Here is a 19,449-nt window from a genome sequence, read left to right as displayed (position 1 = left end):
TTACTTGCTTTTCTTGATGAATGATTGTCATCTGTCACTTCAAAGCAGTACACATGCTGCTGGGGCAAATCTTTGCAGAGGCAATTTATAGGGAGCGATGTTTTGGGAATGTGATTCAGTGGAGGGATTTTGATTTGGGCTGGTTTTCTTCCTAATCTCGCATTGCACAAGTTCTGAAAAAGGGTTAAAGAAGAAAATTCGTAATTTTTTTTTTTCAGTATCTGTTTATGGCACAAAAGTGATGATGTATGATGTAAGAAAGGCTGTATCTCCACAGCTGTATGCTGAATTTCATGACTCTTGCTAACCCTGTTGCTTGTCCACTGTGCCTGCAGCTCCACATCTTCAAAGCCTGTTCTATTAATCCAACCTACTGAGAGCCATTCATGCAGCTTAGGGGTTTTATTTTTAAATCCTCACAGAAATGATTTGCTGCCCCCAAGTTAGGAATTTAAGGGAAAATTAAATTAAGGTACCTAAGTAATGAAAGCATCCTTGGATTTGGTAGGTAGAAACCATCAAAGCAAAAAAGTCTTTTTCACTGGAAAGATTTTTGATATTGTTTAGTGCTGGAGGGAATTACTGTTGCTAATGTATCATGCAACATAAGGCCTTAAGTTCATATGCTAATGCTTCATGAATTCTTTAATTTCCAAAGCTGTTTGTTATGATTTAGGTCATAAATTGAGAGATCTCCAACTCAAACATTTCTCTCTTTGTGAGGCCTGTGGCACTGGGGTCATAGTGTGGTACAGTTTTGCTGACAGATGGATTAGAGAAAGAAAGCCCTTGTGCCTTAAGAAATGTCTGAATTTTTCTTGCTGCCATGAAGTGTAAGCCTAGTATTTGTTACTGTGATATATGTGCTGAATGGTTGCCTGCCTAGTATGACACATGTACAGCTCTCTCTTGTTTCTTCTTCTCCTGAGCAGTTGACTTTTCTTAACTGAAGTAAAACAAACAAACAAACAAAAAACCCCAAACAAAAAAACAGAAACCAAAAAAACACCACCCCCCCCAAAAAAAAACCACAAAACACCAAAATCATAAAGCCAAAAACAAAAAAAAACCCCAAAAAAAGAAAAATCCAATGAAGCATTGTTGTGCCTATTTTCAATTTATTTAGCTGGGGAAAAATGCAACAGATGTTACCTAAAACCTTTATACCAGTCTGTGAAGAAGAGAGTTGACCAACTGTAATTCCAAGATATTTTAAAGAATAGCAAGAAAGCCCAGATTTTTGTTTTCCTATATATATATATATATATATACACGAAATATATATATTTGTTTTCTTATATATATAAGAAATATATCTATGTCTTATATATAATAAGAAGTATATATCTTTTATTTATCTCTCATTTCTTCTCTTTTCAGGTTTTCCGAATGAGCCCGCTGCTGTCATTGCCCTGAACACTATTAAGGAATGGTTAAGCAAGAATCACAATGAGGTATGGAACAAAATTTTTTTTTTTTTTTTTCAAATTTCTGTTTAAGGGTTATGATCTTTGACTCCTAAACCGTGGAAAGTGTAAACACAGCCTTGAGACATGAAGTCTTTTACTATTTAGTCTTAAGACCAGTGAAGGGTCAGGACAATATAGCCAGGGGAAGATTTTTATATCTAAAAGCTCTACTAGAGTTCAAAGGAAATACCTTTGTTTGAAACCATACTGTGCATTTCCTGTGCATTGTAATCTTTCCTGGCAAAGCAGAAGACTATTCTCTTCCTCAGCTGTTTCTGAGTGTCAGAGTTTTTGGATCATAATGAGGAGATTCTTGGAAAGGAAATGTGCAAACCAGTTGTCGGTGGAAACTGCCACCAAAGGTCAGTGGTGTTTCCAGAGGTCACTTTACAGTAAAGAGCTGTAGGATCCTATTTTCTGTTTTCATCAATTTTTTGGTTTGCTTACTATTAAACGTTCATTTTCCCAGAAGCACTCACTAAATATATGAATTTTTAATAGCGTTGGTCATCTTCCAGTGGCAGCATAATAGTGATTATTTGTACAAGACAAAAAATGCTTTTACCGGAACGATCTGCATCTCTCCCCTCTTAGTGTTTGTCTTTCTGTGCTCCTAGTGTTGGGTTGGAGAAGTGCAGCAAAAAAGAGGGAAAACAGATAAAAGAATCATGTCTTAAACTGACAGTCAGCCTGCTTCCCTATGACAACAGCCAGCTGATTTCAGACAATTCAAGTTGTTTGGTGTTTTGCCTGAAAGCATTGACCAAAGCCTTCAGTGGAGAAGCACTGCGTACAAGGACGTAATTAGGAGTATTTTTCCTCTAGCCATATATTCAGGGAGCCTGCTTTTCCCCTAGAATCTGATATGTCAGGGTACGAATTTAGTGGGTTTATGTGGTTTGGTTTGGGGGTTTTTTTGCTGACTTTGAGTTGAGAGGAAGTGATACGTTGAGATTTGAGCAGTACAATTGAGGTTTTCAACTTAGAAGAGCGCTAAGGAGCGCACACCTGTTGGACTTTGGTTCTTTGTAGCACTGAGTAGTTGGTTTCTGTGGCTTTTGCTGCTGGCACAGTTGGCCTCTCACAGCTAGAAATCTTGAGTTTTGGATGGATAGACTTCATTAACACTGTTAGGACCTAAATCTCATCTGTTTAGCCTTTAGTTTATATTTTTGGGATCTTGTCTGTTTGTAATTTTAACCTTGATGTGTAAGGCTAAAACTAGTATGTTTGTGGTGCTTACCATCTTATGATTTCTTCTAGCTTCATTTTTATCACATAATTTTAAAAATGGGCTAAAAGGTTTGGGGTTTTTTTTTGCTCCAGAAATAAGTTTTTCTTCCTCAAAAACTGCCTTGCTCCTCACAAACTCCAATTTAACCAGAATTACTTTTAAATAAGTAGCTTTAGTTTATGATGTTCGGACAGCGAAAGGAGCCCAGGCTGTCCTAACCACAAAGCAATTATTTAAAGTTATCCTACTCACCTTACACCACAGTTGGTTTTATTTCAGTTTGGACTATTACAGCTCATAGTTATTGTCTTAAATGTTGTTTTCCCAACATCCTGAATCCCAGCCTCAGCAAGGGAGGTCTCACTCTGTTTGATGCACTTGAAGACATGTGGGTGGTGCAATTATTGTTTGTTACTGATTATAATGATTCAGAGCTGTTCCCCCCAGAGTTTTTGTTGATTTTTAAAGGAAGAGAAGTATTAAGTTTTTGTCGATTTTCAAAGGAAGAGAAGTATTAAGTTTTTGTCAAGTTTTGAGGGTTTGGTTATCCATAGCTTTGTGCTTTCTCACATGGAGCTTACCCTCTTCCAAAGGTTTTTCCAAAATGCAATGACTTCAGTTTTAGATTATGGCATACTAGCATGTTTTACATGTCACAAACAGGACAGCAGCAAAAGAAAGACACTTTATTTTATTGAAGCCAGCAGTAACTTAGGCAGTAAAAGGGATCTTTGGGAAGCATACCATTACTGGGTTGCTGGTATTTAATGTGTATGGCAAGGTGAGCATAGTTATCTGGTTTAAAAGAACTGATGTAGCTCTGTGCTGGGTGTCAGTCTGATCTATTTTACATTGTTATGGAATTTCAGAATGGTTTTTGCATAAATGTACATCTAGTTCCTACCCATACTATGGGCAGGGATGCTCCCCACTAGAGCAGGCTGCTCAGAGCCCCGTCCATCCTGGCCTTGAACACTTCCAGGGATGTGTGTTGGCATGTGGCACAAACAGCACGGGACTATTTGGAGACATTCCTTGAACTTTATTGCGGCATCAGTCTCATAAGAGAGTTTGAGACGATTGAGAGATGGCAACAACTCACATCTGCCAGCAGCAGGCAAAGATTTCTTTGTTACAGGGCATTTTGAAAACTTTCTAGCCAACAGCACATTGCTAAATCTCACAGACAGTTGTTCTAGCCAATGACTAAAAGCACACGTACACCTGCTTCAAAAACTGCTTGCTTGTATGCTTTCTATTAACAATACACAATGCTTCATTATTAAGCTTAAAACTTTCTACTATGTTGTTAAGTATATTTTTCTGCAGTCTTAATATATTTCCTAGCCAAACCTAAGTCTCAAACTGTTGTTTCATGTCCTTGCTTGCTGCGCTATTGTAACTTTTTCCTACTTTCAAGCTTTGCAGTTGCAGCTAATTCCAAGTTCTTTTCTTTTTCTTCTTTCTGTTTCTGGGGCCTGCTTCCACAGCTTTCTGAAAGCCTCCTTACTTTTAGTATTTCCCACAATGTGTACACTTACCCCCTTGGACTAGATTTTGTGTTTTGAGTAGTAATATTGTACATTACCTAAGCTTTTCCCCAAAGTAGCTCGTCACACAGCAATGGAATGAAGAGGGATTTTTGTGCTTTAATAGTCTCCTCTTATTGCACACAGCCATATGATGCAGTCCTTTCTCCCAAGCTCTGTCTTAAAGACAGATCAATTCCCACCACACCCACTGGATATTTAAATTCACATTTTCTAGTCTGGGAGCAAAACCTCTAACAACCTGGCACAAGGGCAGAGTGATCTGGCAGCTTTTCAGAGTGCTGTCTGCATCTCCTTCCTGTTACCACTGACCAAACCTGCTCCCCTGGAAGTGCCAGGATGAGTTGGTGTGTCCTGCTAACATTCTCTCCTGAACAAGAGAGGCCTCCTACACTTGGGTCTGCCAGAGTTAAATGAAATCTAAGTCAGCTTCTTTCCCTCAGCCTTTATCCTGCAGTGTGCCTCACCTGTGAGAAGGTTCTGCTCCTTTAGTCCCAAAGGAGTCTGGCAGCCCAGTTATGCCCTTGGACCTAACCACTCACTGAGGTCTCAACCTCTTTGATCGGAGAATGTGAGCTGGCTGATTGAATTCGAGGAGTTTTAGTGCAAGATAGATAGCATGCTCACCAGGGAGTCTGCCTCCACTGCAATATACCTGACACAAATAGGGAGAAGGAAAGCTGACAAATTTCCAAGTCTTTTGTTGTTCCCTGCATCAGCCGTGTCTCCTCTGCCTTCCAGCAACCCAGGAATCTGTGACAAATTTGGGAGAGATAAGGCAATATTCTTGTTTTCACCTCTCTGCCTTTTCGTTTCTTTGATGCTATAATGAAGATTTTTTTTTTAGATACTGATATTAATTCAAAGTATAAATAAATCAGTTGCTATATTCCTTAGTCAACCCAGGGGCCTGAAATTGTAACTTGAGTGATTCCTGCAAGCTGTGTTGGAGTCCTGCAAATTTCTCTGTCATAGTATTTAAAAGACAAGTGATTTGCATTTAATAAAAGGTTTCCTTACCCAAGCCCGTGGTTGTGCTTGACCCCTCAGGTGTTTGTATAAAAACTTATTAGCATGCTTAACTCTGATGTCACTTAGATGAATGTCTCATTACCATGCAAATGGAGTTAGCTCCTTCCTGAGGTTAATTGTTACAAAGCAATAGAGAGAGATTTCTATTGTCATTTACTCAAACATAAAGCCACCATAGTCCAGCAGCCTAGAAGTCAACTACATAAAGTTGGCTGGGGAAAAAAAACCCACAACTATTTGCCATTAAAAAACAAAATAAATCTATTTGTTAAGTAGTGGTCTGGACTCAGTTGTGTGTAACAGCAGCACCGTTCCGCTCTTGAAATGAAGCCCTTTAGTCAAACTAATCTCTGGCCATGCTTTACACCCAGGTTTGCTGACTTGCAGCCAGGGGGCAAATCTAGTTTAGAAGCTGGTAAATGGTGTTGTGCTGTGAGTGGAGAAATCCCTTGGAGCAAACTCTTGCTGGTAGGGCCTCAGTCAGCAGCAGTGGGTAATTTACTGCAGACCACCTAGGCTATCTCCTTAGCAAAATGTGTGTTCACGCTGCACAGAGTGCTCCAGAGGTTTAATGGAATTCTTCAGAGCACAAAATAGAATCGGGGTCCACTCTTTAGGAGATTACACCCTGGGATTGATTATTTTAAATGCACGTTAAGTTCTTTAAACAGGTCAGAATGTTTCTTTCGGGGATAATTTGGTCAGAATGTTTCTTTTCTGGGATCATTTGGGGTGTTGCCAGCTGATTTCCTGTAATGGTATCTCAAAATCATTGTGGCAACTTTATATATGGGCTCCCTTAAGTTGTTGGGGGTGATGGGACAGGGTTATCTTTGTATTTTTGTGGCAGATATCTAGGCATGTTTGTGATGATAGAAATTATCTACTTTTACTTGGCTATGTTTCTCAAAAGGGTGAAAAATAACAAGATTCAAGTGTATGCCTCAACATACATAAAAAGCCTCAGGACTTTTTTAATGTTCAAGAAAAGACTTTAATTTAACAGCACATTTAGTTCAAAGTATTGTCCTTTCTCTTGCACAATATCTCACGTTTATTATACACTCTGGTAGAACAACACCTAGGAAAGTGCAGTGGCAATGTATGTGCCGTTGAAATAACTGCTACAAATTAAAAGCACAGAAATGGGAAATAAATCAACACATCCTTGAATCCTTTTCATTAGACTCATTGCTGGCAAGAGACTTTTTTCTTATTTACCTGAGGCATATGAGACACCTTGTTTTTTAGCAGGTAGTTACGTATCATCCTACAGAAAAAAAAAAAAAAATAAATCAGCATTTCCAGCAAAGCAGGGTGAGCCAAACCCTGGTCCAGCTGAAATCAGTTTTAATGGGGGTGAGGATCACACTGGCTATACTCCTCTTGACAAAAATGTTCATGAGGAAACCCCTGTTTGTCCAGTGAGGCATGCTCCAAGATGAGTGCCCTGCACCTGTGCTTCCTTTGGCACTGTGCTCCATCCAGATGTCATCTGTTGGGGTGTTTTCCCCTACTGAGGGGAAAATGTAAAAATGAGGAAAATGTAAACCTAAAATGGTGCTGGGTCCTGGTGATCAGTTTGGAGAGAGACGTTGTGGTGACCAGCTACTTGCCTGGGAGGGCAGAGCAAAGGGAGCTGCCACCGCTCTCTATTGCACAAATCAGGCTTGCCTGAAAGACCATTTAAATATTAATTTTATTTTGTTTTTGATTTCTCCGACCCCTTCCTTTCGGTGGCCTCAGCAATTTAATTCTGGCTCTTCATTCTTCAGAGGCAATTAAACAAAGTGGCATCTTGAGACGAGGTCTAGTCTTTATCTCTGCAGAAGGATGCAGATGGAGACAGCATGTCTTGGAAAATGTTGCCTGGTGCAGTTGCATTTAATGTAACCTCACTTAGATTCCCCGAGGGCAGAGCAGCTAACTTCCGACATGTATTCCAGAAAGGAGTGGAGCAGCTAGCTGGCAATATTTAATTAATGAAAGCAAGTTAAAAAAAAAACAACAACCCAAGCATGTATATTAATGCAAACAACTCCCCTTCAGACAGCGTGACTTTTGGTTTTGATTTGTTAGTTTTCCTGTTTACAGTTTTACAGTTGTCAACAAAAGCACGTGAAATTTTAACAAAAATATGTGTATTTATGCCTAAGGCGATGTCTTTTGGTTTGGGCCTGCGGTGGCTTGTATTTATTTTAAATAATATTTATTACTCAGGAATCAAGCTCTGAAAATGCAGGTTTTGATTGAAGCCACTGACAGTCCCTCAAGGACAGCGAGGGTGCCGATAAAAATTCATCCGGCTATTTTGGTCGCTCTGATATGCCAGTATCACTTGATTAACATAATCTCCTCCCCCTCCCCCAGCACTGTTCTCTTGGGTAGGTTAAAAAATGATCTCCTTTCTATTTCTACATTCTAATTAGGTGGTAATCATATGCTGCTCTGATTGAAATGAAAATCAGCCATCATGCCACTGTCATCTTGCTGAAGTTGAGGAAAAAAAAAATGCTTTTCAACTGGTACAAAATTAAAATGATTTATTTGCTCTGCGTAGCTGCTCTCTCACCAGGCTCAGAGAGATTCAGTGCTGTCCCCAAAGCCCAAATCTAACTCTCATCCCAGCAGACAAGTCATTTTCTGAAATGATAAGGCAGCAATGCTTTTCTTATATGTTCTTCAGGCTGCTGTTTAGTTAGAGGGGTGATAAAGTGAAGCGGACAAAGCCTGTCTTTGTTACACATAATACTTAATTTATTAACTTGAAAAGGTTTTTGGTATTTTTGCTACAGATACTGAGGAACAGGCAGGAAGGATCCCTCCTGGACAGAACTGTTGGAGCTCATGATGGCCAGGGATGTCCCAGGGCAGTGTCCTGTGGTTTGGTTTTTGAGATGCTCATTTGTGACCAAAATAAAACTGGGAGCATTTGGTGATGTGGCTTTCTGTCAGCTCTTCCCTCTGAAATTTGTGAAGGATCAAGGAAATCCTTGCATAGTGTAGATATTTTCCCTGAATATATCTTTGTAAAGGTTTGTCTAACCTTTGTGTACTGCATCAAAAACACCTTCAGTAACTCCACTGCAGCTAATGAGTGTCACTAATACAAAACAGAGCTCTGCATGGGTTCTTTCGTGTTTACAGCAGTTAACTAGCTAATAATTGAAATTTGCCAAAGAATTTGTTCTTTTTATCCTTACAGTTTAATAGCAGTTATGATAGCAGGAGCCTGGATAGCTTCAAAATTCTACAGGAGTGTAGCTAAATTAACAAAATTGTCTCTACTTCAGGGTGAGCTTTTGTCTTGGTTTTTTTTTTTTTTTTTTTTTTTTTTCCTTGTGATTTCTGGGTGTTTAGAGGGGCCTTACAACTGTAGTGAGCAGTGTGAAAAAATACTTAAAAATAAGTAGAAACAGTGGCTTTATTTTCCTTCTTGGTACTTCTTGCATGACAAAAAAAGATCAGGATGACATCCTGTTATTTCTGTACTGGCATTCAGCCAGAAATCTGATAATTTCAGCTGGCTCCTCAAATCAAGGCAATGCAGAAGGAGGTCCAGCCTTCATTTCGGAAGGTTTCAGTTATTGTTGCTGCCCTTCTAGGGACTTTAAATCGATTTGTGTCCCTCACCCTGTGTGTATGTAGGAATAAATAACTGAGGAATAACAATCCACTTAGCTGGAGTGAGATTCACGGATAAAATACTTCCTGAGTAATGGAGAAAACACTGCTGCAATCTTTGTTTTGCTTCCGAGCTCTTCCCATGAGTAAACCTGTTGCAATTTGTGTTCTGCTTGATTTTGGTGTCATGACTTAACTGTTTCAGTGGATTACAGCTGGGTCTTGGCAGGAGCTGTGCTGAGAATGGGGTAAGAGGGAAGAGGATGGAGCAAGTTGAAGAGGGAAATGGAGTGGGTTTGACTGGGAAGAGATGATGGAGCAGGGAGGAGAGGGTGAAGAGATGGAGCAGGTTGAAGAGGGAGGAGATGGGGCAGGTTTTCCTTCTGCTCTGTGCAGGTTTGCAAGGAGGCTCCTGTTGTGGAGACAGTGCTTTGGGAGGCTGGTGGGAGAAGCTGCCTGCCAGGGATGGGTTTGGCTGGCAGTCACCAGCAGACGGAAGCCAGGTGGGATGGATGGGCACCAGCTGCTGGCCAGGCTGCCTGCCCAGCCCCGGGGACAGAGATGGCACAAGACAGGAACATGTACTTGTTCCTGCTGGCACTCCCCTGGCATCCTGCAAAGCTTCTTTGGGTGTTCTATTTCCAAAAGACTCGCGTGGCTGTTTTGATTCTGGAAAAGCGCCACTTTGGTTTGATTTAAATTCTATTCTCTTGCCTACAGTTCTTCCCAAAACAGAATGTGCAGTGTGGAACGTGGGGTGAAATAATACTAAAATACAAAAAAACCCAGAAACATTAGGTGAGCCTCATGCTGAAGCAAACATTGGATCACCCTATAAAGAACCTGAAAGAAGTAACTGTAAACAGAATTTTTTTTTTAGGTTCTATTCCATTTTTCCATCTTGGATCGGGCCAATTCCTACTCCATCAGCCATCAACAGTAGGTCACAATCAAATATATCCAGAAGGGAACCCACATGGATCCTTACAGCCAGAGTGCATTCCCTGTGAGGAACAGAATGAGTTTATTGCTGCTAGACTTCAGCATCTTGACATATAGTTTGAGATATATGATTCTGACATTTAATAGGTTAGATGATATTGGCCACATACTTCATAGGTTCTGTATCCTACTGTATTCCTGGGGAGGTGAAAAATAGGTCTGTCTATTAAATATGAAATGACAGAACAGATGAGAAGAGTGCTGTGGATGTGGAGAGCATGGACAATGAGGACCTGTGGAAACATGGGAATGATGGCAGGTTTCCAAGATAAAATAACTGAAAATTAATGCAGAACAAATTGCTTAAATTCAAATGTGAGCACAGTTTAAGGGTGTGTGTCACCCTCCTACTTGGGCTTCAGGACAGATTATGTGATTCTTTTGTTTATTTGGGATTAGTGAAAAAATGGAAAATAAATTAGGTGAGCTATGAAATTCTTCCGTAGGAATTGTAAGCAATGCTTTGTGGGTAGAGTTTTTGAACAAACACCACACAGAGACTTTCTCAGGTTTCTCCTTACCTCTAACCTGATCTCCCATGAGATAAAAAAATAAAAATTAACTTTTACCAGTATAGACTGTTTACAGCTACTAAATCTAAACAGAATTAATTTTCTTTTTACCTACATTAAAAAAAAAAAAAAAGGATTAATACACTTTGGGGCTAGTAAAATAAGTAGAAAACCACCAGTGGTTAGCTGATAAATACGGGTGAGGGTGAAAGCAGAATTAAGTAGCTTTAAAAGCAATATAATTTTACAGTTGAGATGAAAGCTTCCATGGCACAGAGCACAGCCTTGTAAATAACAAGGTCGGCGTTTGCTGTGTCTCTCCTCTTTTCTGTTTGTCTTCATCCTGATTCAGGAGTAAATTTACATTTACCAGAAGTGAACTTGGGATGCTTTTCTGAACCAGGAGCATTGCACTTCTCTGAGCTGGTATATTTGTCTCATCTTTGCTACCAGGCCTAAGTAGGTAGGACACATCCTGGCTCTTTAGTACTTCACGCTGAAAAGGAATACCAAGAGTCAGCTGCTGTGTCTTCATTTGCATGATCAATGCCCAATAAATCCAGGGCAATAAGGTGTCTTTCTCATTTCTCCCCCTGGCAAGAAACCAGGGCCTTTCAGGGACCCGGGTCTAAATTTCCTAGATTTAATGATGTGTGAGGAAGGGATTTTTCGAGTTCTGCATTCTTTTCTGGTCTCTTCCATACAGTTTTTCCACTCAAAAAGCACAGTGCATTTAAACCTCAATCCAGCTGTGCATTTTCAGGTTGGGGGGCAGGTTTTATATGTGATTTTTAGCCTTTTCTGCTGGAAAGTTCACCTTTCATCTAAAGCCCCTTTGGGTTTGTGATCCAAAAGGTTAAAAAACCTCAGTCTGCAATTTGTGTATTGATAGTCTTATTCTTTAGTTGAGATGGTAATGGACAGTTTTATGGATAAAATGCAGCCTATATGAATAATTTTTTTTTTTTTTTTTTGAGAAGTACATGTCAAATGTCTTCTCCACGTGTGGAAGCAAGTCTTTGAACTGTTGCTTATTGTTGTGCTTATTGTTACAGGGGTGAGTGCTCTAACCTAATATGAAACAAACTTGTCCCAGAGCACTTTGACTCCCCTGAATTCAATCCTGATGCCTGTTGGATGATAACCTCTTCCCTGTGGGCATTTAAACAAACATCTCCCCTTGGGGTTGCAGATAATAATAAATGATCTGTATGATGATAACCTCCTGATGGGAAATGTTTCAGGAGGGACAGCAGAAATGAAGTGCTTTAGTCCTGCTGACTGTGTTCCCTGGTAAAATCTCTCCCTACAGATACCACATAAAGTTCATTAATATTTACAAAGCAAATATATTTCCCTTCAATCAGTTGAGGTGCCACTGCCCTTGATTTTGGTTGGATCCTGTGAACTTTGATACAGTGTTATGAAGCATAACTGCAATATCTCATTAATATGCACGCTTAGATTTGTAGGATATCCTGGACATTTTTTATCTGGCATGATTTTTATGGGGCATATCATATGAGAATAAAATCTCATTATAACTACAGGTTGCTTATGTGTGTATGCTTGTCAGATGGAGTCTGAGCCTTCATGGGATTTTGGGAAATGCCTGGCATGCTGTTGGTACTGAATCGCTTATTAGCGGGGTGGAGATGTGTATATAAGAAATAATTGCTGTGCTGCAAATTATCAAAGATACTTGTAATTCCATGCTCTGAGTGGAAGCCCAATGGGTGAGCTTCTACAGACTAACACCGGTCTTCAAAGCCTTCCTGAATTTTACTGGAGGTGGAATTTTTGCGGTGAAGGAATTATTGCATCACCATTGCTAACAAGGAAGGGCAGGCAAAGGATCCCTAAGCATGGAGTCACATGGAATCACAGAATACTCTGAGTTGGAAGGGACACACAGGAATTGCCAGGTCCAGCTAGGGTGGCAGTGTTAGTGTTTGTTACTGGAGATAGAGAAAAAGCCTGAAAGCAGAAGCATTTGCAAAAAATACGGTGGTTTTATTTATTAGCACTTGGGGTGGTGCTTCAGTTTATGCAGTGCTCTCTTTGAGACAAAGAGGGACAATCCCATGGCATGCAATTTATAGCCATGGTCCTCCAAAAATAAATCTAGCTTGTACAATGCCTCCAAAGAGCAGAAGCTGAGAGGGAAATAAGCAACTGTAAATTTTTTTCTGAGATATTAAGAGAATAAAGAATTATGGGTGCACATAATACCACATAAAAATTACTGCTTCAATGTGAACTCGGATTTCCACCTAAATGATGAGTAACTTGTGTTTATTGGTGATTCATGGTTGCCTTGTATGTTGTGTATGTGGGGAAAAAGGGATCCTGCTGTCAAATGAGCCAAGATCTGGGGCTGGTGTCTGTCTAGCTGTGGGTAGCCACAGAGGCCCTGTATGGTTTTTCCCTCTGGCCTGGGCTGGAAATAAGCAGGGACAGGGAAGGCTGGTGCTGTCTCTTTCCCAGAGTATTGCCTGAACTTTAGAAATGAAGTGCTGAGGAGCTGTTTGATCCAGACTTTTAGTTGTAAAAATCTCTTAGTTGAAAGGGAGAGCTGCCACAGATCTTGTAAGTGCACTGTTAGCCTTGGGTTTCCTGAAGCGTGCTGCTTGAAAAAGTTGTTCTTGGATGTCCAACATGTCCAAAGCAGTGACATGGAGTAAAAATGAGCTGCTGATACAGGTTTCTGGCAGGTTCCAGTATGCCTTGCTCTCCCCTCCTTTGTACTTTATTTCGCTTTGTGGTTTCTTCCTTTCAGCCATCCCTGTTCTTCCCCCTGTGTGCATGGTGAACTTGTCTATTTATATTCTGCTTTATTGCCTGGGCATTTAGCTGAGTGCTTTGGATCAGGATGTGGAAAACAAAGGCTGTACCTCCACTCTGGGTCTCTCTGGTGTGCTGCAGCTGTTGTTTTTAGGTAGGGATTTCAAGTCCAGCTGCTACTTATTGACCCCGTGGGCAAGTGGCAGGTTGAATCAATTATTTGACATGCACATTCTCTGTTGGCACAATTCTCCAGAGCCTTATAATGGCACAAATTATGATACTTGCTAGTGAAAAAAAAAGAAAGTTACAATTGGGTATAGCAATTAATTTGCAATTAAGAAGGCATTCTTTTTTCTTCCCATGTATTTTTTTTCTGGCTATTTTTAGATTTGAATTGACTGAATAGTTAAAGAATTGCTTTTGGAAAGGAGGATGGGAATAGTATTTTTTTTCCTGCATTAGCGTTGATTTTTCTTCCTGCGGGGACGGCAAGAAGCACTGACAGCTGTTATTTAAAATAAAATTGAACATAAAATGCTATCAAACCATTTAGTATCTCTGAACTATAATGCAGCAGTTTTGTGTTTTAATGATGTATTGTTTTTCGTTACACACGACATCGGTGTTCAAACTTACATTTATTTAGGAAAATAATGAGACTTGAAGGTAAGTGGAGTGTGTATCTGGAAACAATCCATGTCTGAGGTATTTTGTTAAGCTCCTTGCTGCCCAGGGTAGTGACACTGCCCAGCAGGATGAAAGGAGGAGGAGGTTGCACGGGTTGAGATGTCAGCACAATCTGAAATGACAAGGTCTGGGAGCAGTGGAGCTGAGCAGCCCCGGCCCCTCTTTGGCAGCCCTGCTGAGGCTCCAGCACGGGTGTCAATTTGTGCCAGCGCCTGGAGCACTTTTTGTGATGGTGACACGTCTCTTTGGACCTGGACTGAGACACTCAGGGCCACCAAGCAGCCCCAGTTCAGCTGCTGTGCCCCCTCAGACACGTGTCACTTGCTCTGTGCTTGACCTTGTGATGTACCAGCAATCAGGGCTCTGCATTTTATCACAGTCTCCAGAGCTGTCATGTCCCAGTTTTCAGCTAGATTAATTAGCGCCCATGTGAGTAATTCTACGCGCAGTCGTTTTTGAGCTGTTAATTTTCTTCCAGATTATTTTCTTCTAAATGCTTCAGAAAGTGGTTTGGGAGAAATATTTGGTGGTTAATGAAAGTATCTGTGCATGTGAAGCCATGGATGGTGTGTATTTTATAAATCTTTTTAAAATGAGAATATATGACGAGTAGAAGGTTTTGCTGGCTGGGTGGCCTCTGTGGGCTTTTGCTAAAAGAGGTCAAATTGGTTCTGTGAACTTTAAACCACAACTGTACTAATTAATGTGATAGGAAAATGGTAGGAAATGCAATATAATCATTCACAGAACTGGGTCATAATTTCTTTTTTCAGTCGGTTTTTGAGCATGTTGCCACACCACAACGCTTTCCATTAATAATGAAGACATTTTGGAGAAATAGTATTAGCAGCTGGTTGACTGTAGTTAATTGATATATTACTGTATTCCAGCACATTCTGTCAGGGGTTGCTGTGAATGCCTTAAAGGCTTCTAGGGAGAAATAAAACCAAGATAACCAAGGAGAAGTTGTTTAACTTAATAGTTCTCAGGCTCTGTATACCCTGATTCAAGGAGGCAAATTACTGAAACACGTGGAGAATTTTGGTTTAGAAAATAATGATACAATGATTTAATAGATGATGTCTGTGGGAATAGCACATCAGCTCTTGTAGGAGTAGGGTAATGCAGCGGAGCTCCGGAGACTTTTAAAACCTGAGTGACTAAAGGACATAAATCCACTTACTTATGGATTTAATCCAGGCGTCTTTGTCAAAAATTGGAGTAATGAATTGACAAGGAGCTTAAGGAATGAACCCTTCCTGTAACTGAGGCATGCTAATTACTGCCGTCCCCACTCCCAAAATCAACAGAACCTCAAATAAATGCATCTTTGTTTTCAGAGTGAGGACTGAAGAAGAGAGGTTGAGGGAAGCCCTGGAGAGGATTTAGCAAGTCCTTCACCTTCAGGTCACCGATTCCAATCCAGACTATTTTTCCTATGTTTGAGAGCTTCCCTAGAGTTCTGCACTGGTCCGGGCCCTGTAGAATGAAATGGAGAAACGTGGCTTTGCAGACGTCCCAGGGTGTAAGAATGAATTTCTTCTTAGATGTGCTTTTTTGCAGGAAAGGGAAAGCGAGCACTTCAAAAGAACCGAGCTATTTGATCACGGAACGTTTTATTGTACAGTTAATTATGTCAAATGGGCTGAACTGAGATAGGGTTCTTAGTGACTTTTTTTTTTTTTTTTTTCTGTATGTATAATTAGATCTACAGAGCTGTTTCCTCAGCTGGTGTCAGGCTGCTCAGCTCTATTTAAGTCAATTTGCGTCAGCTCAGAAGCTGGACCCCAGTATTTATGGAACCATTGACTCTTTATTACACCCAAGTAGCACACAGCCAAGTTCTGTACCCTCAGGAAATACAGGCCAAGATGCAAAAAGTCAGAAAAAATGGTGCCATGTTTGCTTTTAAGTAACGATAGGCTAATCTCAACCTTCAGCACTTTTATTTGGCACTTTTTAGAGCTTGCAGCAATTAGATACAGAAGAATTGACACGGTGTTTTGAGGGTGGACTGGAAATTCAGAGGAAAACTTGTGTTGGGGGATTTTGGTCTTTGTTGTCTGTGCAGGTATGGAAAAGTTTTACAGTTGAAAATTATAGAAAATCTCCAAATTCAAGCTTCCAGATTGTGTTTTAAAAGATGACATTAAAATACCATCTTTCCCATGGTAGCCACATTTTGAGGCCAATGTTACCCTGATGCTTCCTACAGCTGAAAACACAGGTCTCCCAAGCAAGTAGCAATCTCTGTATCAGTTAAATTATTTTAATACAGTTAATCTTTGGAATTGTGTTCAAGCTGTCAATGGATAATTTTAGGTCTGTAGGCCTTGGAATGCCTAATTTCTTATACTCTGCTTTTATGTTCATCATTGCTAGAAACAGGTTTAACGGATGAAAATACTGTAGAATAAATAGATAAAAATACTGTAGAAACCACCCAATGTCTAATATAGTGATTAGTGAAGTTACAGCCATTTACCTCAACTACTGCTTTGAGCACATGCTTTCCCTCACACTAATTATTTCTGTATTATCCTTATTTGCATCACAAGCATTTCACATCACAGGCATTTTGCTGTTCTTCGTCTTGACTTGTTAAATCCTCCGTGCTCACGCGTGAATCTGGACAGCTGGATGCCACTAATGGGGCAGCCAGTGCTACCCAGTGGTCTATAATCAACATTCTGTTGCCACACATTAGCATCACACTGCATGCCTGAAAGGACTAAGAAATCTGATTTGTAAAGCAACAGCTGATTAGGGATGATGAACAAAAAAGAGGGTCGTGGATATTGTGTAACACTCACTCTTGTCCTTTCAGAATCCAGCTTAGAAAGGCATATCTGCTATGTCAGTGTGAACAAAAATAGATGAGCCATTATCCAAATGTTTTTATCACCTATCATTTCTCAAAGGCTGTTCAAAACCAAACACGTTTAATAGCATTTAAATGAAAACAGAGATGGAAATCGTCATAAAACCATGACAAAGGAAATATGTCCGTTTCAAACGAAGCATACCGATTCATTTTTCTGCAGTGTCCATGGAATAGAATATGCCATGATAAATGTATAAAAGTATTACTAAATCTATCTTAAATGCCTTGGTAGATACTAGTCTTCCAGATACTGAGGCTGATTTGAAGGCTGTAAAAAGAAGCGGTCCATTTTCTATGGAGAGTGAGCTACACTGGGAAACCCAAAATTGTACCAGGGACTCGAATGATCACTGAAGAATATAGCCAATGGTTTCAGTGTAATCTGTTTATACCTTTATGAAAGCTCCATTTCTTCAGAGTGCACTGTAAGCATCATCTGCACCTGTAGGCAGGACTGTTTGCAGTTTTGGATGGCAGTGCTTTTCTTAATTAAAAAAACCAAACAAAACTGTAACAACAAAGCCGAAACAAAAACCCCACAAGACAGAAACTCCCTAAACATCAACCCCAAAAATCCAACCAAACAGAAAAGCCCAATAAGACTTGTGAATCCAACAGTTGTTCTTGCATATCTTTCCTCATTCCTCCTGCTAGCGACCTCAGTGTGTGTCTTTGCTGATGGTGGAATGGTTTAGGTTAAAGATCATCTTCTTCCAGCTCCCCTGAGCCCAGGCTGCTCAGAGCTCCATCCAACCTGCTCTTGAACACTTCCAGAGATGGAGCATTCACACCTTCCCCAGGCAACCTGTTCCAGCATCTCACCATCCTCACTGGGAGGAATTTCTTCCTAAATATCTGATCTAAACCTACTTTATTTCAGTAGGAAGTTCTTCCCCCTTGTCCTGTTATGCCTTTGTAAATTATCCCTCTCCATCCTTCTTGTAGGCTCCCTTCAGGTACTGGAAAGCCACAGTTAGGTCACCCCAAATCCTTTCCTTTTCCAGGCTGAACAATCCCAATCCTCTCAGCTTTTCCAAGAGAGGAGACAATTCTTTCTGATCTTATTGTTAACCTCCCCTGCTAAATGGTGAGTTTCAATGGAAAGGACTAAGTGGGATCATCTTAGTGCTGCTTGTATTCAGCTGTTAGGAGAATCATTCAACTGGGAAGTGTTCTCTGCTGTGGGATTTTCACAGTATTCCCCTTATTTCAGTCTTGGCCACCCCAACATTTGGCTTTGATTGGATTTCAGCAGCAGTGGACAGAAAGTGGACAACATGGCAGTTCCATGTTTCAGTAATGCTGAGTCCAGATGTCTGTATACGCAAGAAATTATTCTTGGGCAATTTTTTTTCCTTTTTTTTTTTTTTTTTCTTTTTTTTTTTTTTCCCCCTTTTTTGGCAAAAGGATGTGATGTAGCTGTCTACTAGGTTCCCATTTGGGAAAGGCCAGGAAACAAGACAACAAAAATGATTTTGTAGTACTTCTAAAAATACTTCTAAACCCAAGAAAAGGTATAGATTACCCACTTCCTTCCATCGTGCTTTCACTGGTAATTACGACAACAAAAAAATTGTTTGTGTTCAAAATTGGGAAGAAAGTGAAATCCTAATTGCTGCACTCCTGGTTACAAAGCACAGAGTGATGTGGATTACAGAGCTGTTGGTGCACTCCTGAGGTGCCTGTAGGCAGCAAAGCTTAATGCAATCACAGGGTACATAAATAGCCTTCTAATGTACAAACTGTTTCAGTTCATCACTGTAGTGGACATTATTAAGATAATTATTTGATCCTTTGTGACTCGCCTTTCTATTGTGCTATGTTATGCATCAATCTAATCTAATGAATACGTTTTGAGGTACAATTTTCATCTCTCCTTGCAAAAAACCTGCTTTATTGCAGAAGGCAGCCTTATTAAAGACTTGTCACTTCAGAGATCTGGTGACAATAAGTGCTTGGCTGTTCATTTGCTGGCAGGTCACGCAGTTAAAAACAAAAGCAATGCAGAAAGTGGCAGGGAAAAAAATGGATTGTTTAGCTCTCTGCCTTGGCTGGTTCTATTCCTTGTCATTTTGCTGGAGTTCAAGTTGGCCTTAAAACAGGGCATTTTGTTCCACCTGCAGAAGTTCGGAGGGTGCCTGAACATACATAAAAAATGCAGTTCAAGGTCCAAGCAGAAATTTATCCTTGACCCAAGTCTTTTGTTTTATGTCTTATGATTTTGCTGGTAGCATTTTTGCTAGCTGATTAGTCTGCAAGCACCAATTCTACACATAAGTTTGAATGGTTAGGGAAATGATAGTGGCAGACAGAAAACACTATAGTAGTTAATAACATTTAGTAATTTACTAAAATACTTACAGTATTACTATAAGTAATACTAAATTATCATTATTTCTGTGGGTTTATTTTCGCCCTGTGAACATCTTCATCTGTGTTTTCTGAGATCAGTGATACCCAGCTAGAATACAGTAGATATAGATTAGCTGTATTATAGCTCTGCTTTCATTGAGTGTCATTGTCAATAGAGTGGTCACAGGCTTGTTTAAAAAGGAACACTGATGCTCACATTCGATAAAGGCTTTTGGGGAGGGAGTCAGAGGTCTAGGTTTTTGATGGATTTGGATGGACACAGAGATCCACGTGGTTTTTGTTGTGCTGAGCCTCT

The 19,449-nt window shown here is 40.1% G+C and overlaps 1 protein-coding gene across 6 annotated transcripts in view; it reads left to right on the top strand.

The window, feature by feature from the left end:
- MACROD2 (mono-ADP ribosylhydrolase 2) overlaps window positions 1-19,449 on the top strand; it is an 861,715-nt gene that overhangs the window by 598,923 nt on the left and 243,343 nt on the right. For all 6 annotated transcript variants that reach the window (XM_066316515.1, XM_066316514.1, XM_066316518.1 and 3 more), the window contains exon 8: window positions 1,381-1,454. In XM_066316515.1, the coding sequence (XP_066172612.1) occupies window positions 1,381-1,454 (74 nt within the window). The remainder of the gene's footprint in view (window positions 1-1,380; window positions 1,455-19,449) is intronic.

This window comes from Sylvia atricapilla, chromosome 3 (genome assembly GCF_009819655.1).
Source record: "Sylvia atricapilla isolate bSylAtr1 chromosome 3, bSylAtr1.pri, whole genome shotgun sequence".
Lineage (NCBI taxonomy): Eukaryota > Metazoa > Chordata > Aves > Passeriformes > Sylviidae > Sylvia > Sylvia atricapilla.
Note: the sequence above shows the minus strand (reverse complement) of the source record. Positions and strands in the feature narration are given on the sequence as shown.